Source organism: Mycetomoellerius zeteki, unplaced genomic scaffold (genome assembly GCF_001594055.1).
Source record: "Mycetomoellerius zeteki isolate Tzet28-1 unplaced genomic scaffold, Tzet1.0 scaffold492, whole genome shotgun sequence".
Lineage (NCBI taxonomy): Eukaryota > Metazoa > Arthropoda > Insecta > Hymenoptera > Formicidae > Mycetomoellerius > Mycetomoellerius zeteki.
The window spans coordinates 22,284-25,858 of record NW_017257492.1 but is presented as its reverse complement, the minus strand read 5'-3'; the positions used below and the strand labels follow the sequence as shown (position 1 = coordinate 25,858).

General features: G+C 34.2%; 1 protein-coding gene across 1 annotated transcript; it reads right to left on the bottom strand.

Moving 5' to 3' along the window:
* Window positions 1-2,025: 2,025 nt before the first annotated feature.
* On the bottom strand, window positions 2,026-2,822 carry LOC108727456 (uncharacterized). Its single transcript, XM_018455596.1, has 3 exons — window positions 2,738-2,822; window positions 2,446-2,588; window positions 2,026-2,217 (listed from the first exon to the last, which is right to left on the bottom strand). The coding sequence occupies exons 1-3, from the start codon at window positions 2,820-2,822 to the stop codon at window positions 2,026-2,028; spliced, it is 420 nt and encodes a 139-aa protein (XP_018311098.1).
* Window positions 2,823-3,575: the final 753 nt, after the last annotated feature.

The following is a 3,575-nucleotide window of genomic DNA, read 5'->3' as shown; positions in this document are numbered from 1 at the left end:
TTTTTTGCTCTCACTGTATATATAAACACTTTTAATAATTAACAATATGGCACTGGAAAGAGAAGTTTCTTTAGAATAACGAAATATGTATGGTATATTGAATTTGAATAGTGATAAAAAAATTCTGAATTGTAATAATCTCGTTTTTTAGAGGTGGAGTAGACACGTCGTTAATAGTGATACAAATTTACACATAGTGATATGTATTTTTTGTGTTCATTTATTTCCACATATTAACGCAAATTGTTTTTATATCCGCAACAGGTATACCACCTTGATCAAAAAGTTCCCGGAATTATCATCAGGTGATGCTCTGAGTCAGCTGATTTGAGTTCTGTTTTTTTGGTTAGGTTGCCACATCTATCATTGACATTTCCATCAAATTTTATCGCCATAGCTTGACATTTGTAAAAGTTACGCCATCTTGAGTACATCTACCTCTGCACGGTTTTCGATTTTTTACAGTTTTAAAAATGGAGTTGAATTTGCAACATCCGTGAATTTTTGACCAAGAACGAAACGAATACCATCCAACAGCCATCGAATTCATCCAATATGGCTCCCTGCGATTTTTTTCTGTTCGATCGAGTCAAAAAACCATTACGAGGAACGCGTTTTAAGCCGAAAGGAGGTAATGGAAAAATCGAAAACCGTGCAGAAGTAGATGTACTCAAGACGGCGTAACTTTTACAAATGTCAAGCTATGGCGATAAAATTTGGTGGAAATGTCAATGATAGATGTGGCAACCTAACCAAAAAACAGAACTCAAATCAGCTGACTCAGAGCATCACCTGGTGGTAATTCCGGGAACTTTTTGATCAAGGTGGTAGTTTCGCATATATTATTTATGCGCTCGTATGTAAACAGATGATTTCTGCAATAAGGTCGGTGCGTATGATGTGAACAAAATTTTTGTCATTTAAACGAGCAAAGGAATCATCGGATCACGCATTTTTCTGGAGTGCAGACATGTATAACCATCTATCTTTCACTACTTTGGTGTAACGCATAGCATTACGCAAGTTCTGGTTATCTAGAATTACATCCGAGGTAAGGAAAGTAGGCCTGCCGAAATATCGAGTATCCTCGTATTTATAATTCGCTGGTACTTTGTTAGTTAATTGCATATAAAAATTATTAACCGCTGGTTTGCTTTTTGACAGGACAGCGATACTAACCAGTTCAACTGCTTTGCGAAATAAAATACTCCTACAGATTTGATAAGGGATGCCTTTTGCATTTTGTATAGGGTAACTCCGGCAAATACGCCGCGCTGGGATTTACGCCGCAGAAGTCAGAAAAAATAGAAAGAGTGGGGGTAATTTTCCCGTAACTACTCTGTTACATGCCTTTATGTTATATTAGTATTGTGTTATGATTTCAACTTCTTACTGTTAATATTAATGAATTTATTGTGAGTTGAATCGATCGTCACTGTAATAAGTAATGCTCATAAGTTATAATCTACATAAAATGATTAATGTAGGACGTGTAAAAGACTTAGTAGTTATTTCGTGATACATACGTGTAGTGGAATAGTAAAACATGTTTGTATTATTAAGCATGTTTGCATTATTTGTAAATTTTTCATGAGCCATACATACCCCCTTTCCCCCTATGAGTAGCCATATATCCCACCCCTATAAGATATGCGGCAAAAATACAAAGGTTTCAAAAAGTTTATTTTTTAATATGAAAAATAAATATTTCGGATTTCTAATATTTTTTTCGTAGTAGTAGACAGTACAAAATTTTTACTGATATAGTTCGTTTACCATAAACATAGTAAATAATACTTAATAAATTAAGTTTTTGATAGGTGCGGCGTATATACCGGAGTTACCCTAACCCTTATGAGTCTTCCGTTTTCAGTTTCAAATGGGAAAGCTGAACATGACCATAAAGGCCACCAGTTGTTTACACATTTAGCTATATGTAAAAGCTGATGTATGTTATATGTCATTGCTGATTTACCATAATATATTTGGACATAGGATACAAATTCACATAATAGTGCATCAACTTCATAAATCAACTAAAATAATAGTATCCGACAGCAAAATGTGCAATGCATGAACGAATAAAGACCAATGATTAATCAATTTTTGTTCGAGATTTCCATGTAATAGCGGACAACTATAAAATAGTACCCAGTTTTCCCATTCGCGAGCTTTCAAATAATGTCGTTCAGTTATTGGTCTTGGAAGATAAGCTACCTGTCGTAGAAATTTAATACGTAATAATGTTTTCGATATATCATCACTTTTTCGCTGATTTATGAACCTTTCGCTGCCAAATCAAATTTCGGCAAATTGTCGAGCTACTCCCAACAGTGTGCAATGTATATAATCCGGGACGAAACCTGACACCATGTCGAACTGAAAAAGATTAATTAAATATGACACAGATTTAACTCCTTTGATAGATTTATCGTTATCGCATACAAATTGCATGTTTTGTATATGTTCCAAATTGTTCCTTTCCTGCAATTCCTGATGTTGTAAAGTATATTTCACTGTGCCGGATATACTCTCGCCGGGATATAAACACCAATTACAACCGTAGAAACCATTGAATTGAGTTAGTCCTTGTAAAGGAGCACGTGCAACGCAATCAACACAGCACCATATCGCGAATAGTTTAATTATTCGATTTTCGCCCATTATTTTGCAACATATTCCTTTATTCAAATAGACATTCAGTTCTTCCACGATTGGATTACAGAAAGCATTCATATCAATGGTTTAGATTTTCTAAACCACAAGCCATATATTATTCGATTGTCCAGTCTACTTTGCGGTGGTAGTTCATTTATAATCATTTGGACACCAGGTCATATAGAACATTTAGAGCCTTGAAATACAGGAACACCATCCGTATTAAAAACGGCAATTGCATATAAATATCTATCACTTGGTTTCAAAGAATTCACAAAATCTCGGTACATTTTCCCATCGTAAATGTCACGTATCGTTTCAATATTGCCAGATGTTCTTTCGCATCGTATTATATTATCATAATAAATATCATGTTTTTCTAGTAATTTTAAGACAGTTGATGATACATCTATTGTTATAAAGAAATTATTTCGAAAGCTATTTGCACTAATAAGTTTCGCACATGAAACACAATAAATATCATGTAGAGATTTAGAAAACTTTTCTATGTATGCTTGGCAATACGAATAAATTGCATGAAAGTTTATTTGTCCAGATGAATTGAACAATTTCTCTATTACGCTCATAAATACCGCGAGCTCTGAAATATCGGACCAGCAAATATAGCGTTTACAAGTGCGAAAAGTTCTGATGTCGCAATTTGCGATAAATTATGTCGTATGCTATATTGCAGTATCATCATTAAAATCTCCCCTTTACTAACATTGACAGGCTGAACAATCGGAGCCATTAGATTCTCGTCTCGTAAAATATTACTTTCAAGAAAATCATAAATAAAAGGCGTATTTACTCGTGCATTATTATTATCTAATTCGTCATTAATCTCGTCAGCGTTATTTTCTTCAAAAAAGTTTAAGCTCTGTGTGTGTGTGTGTGTGTGTGTGTGTGTGTGTGTG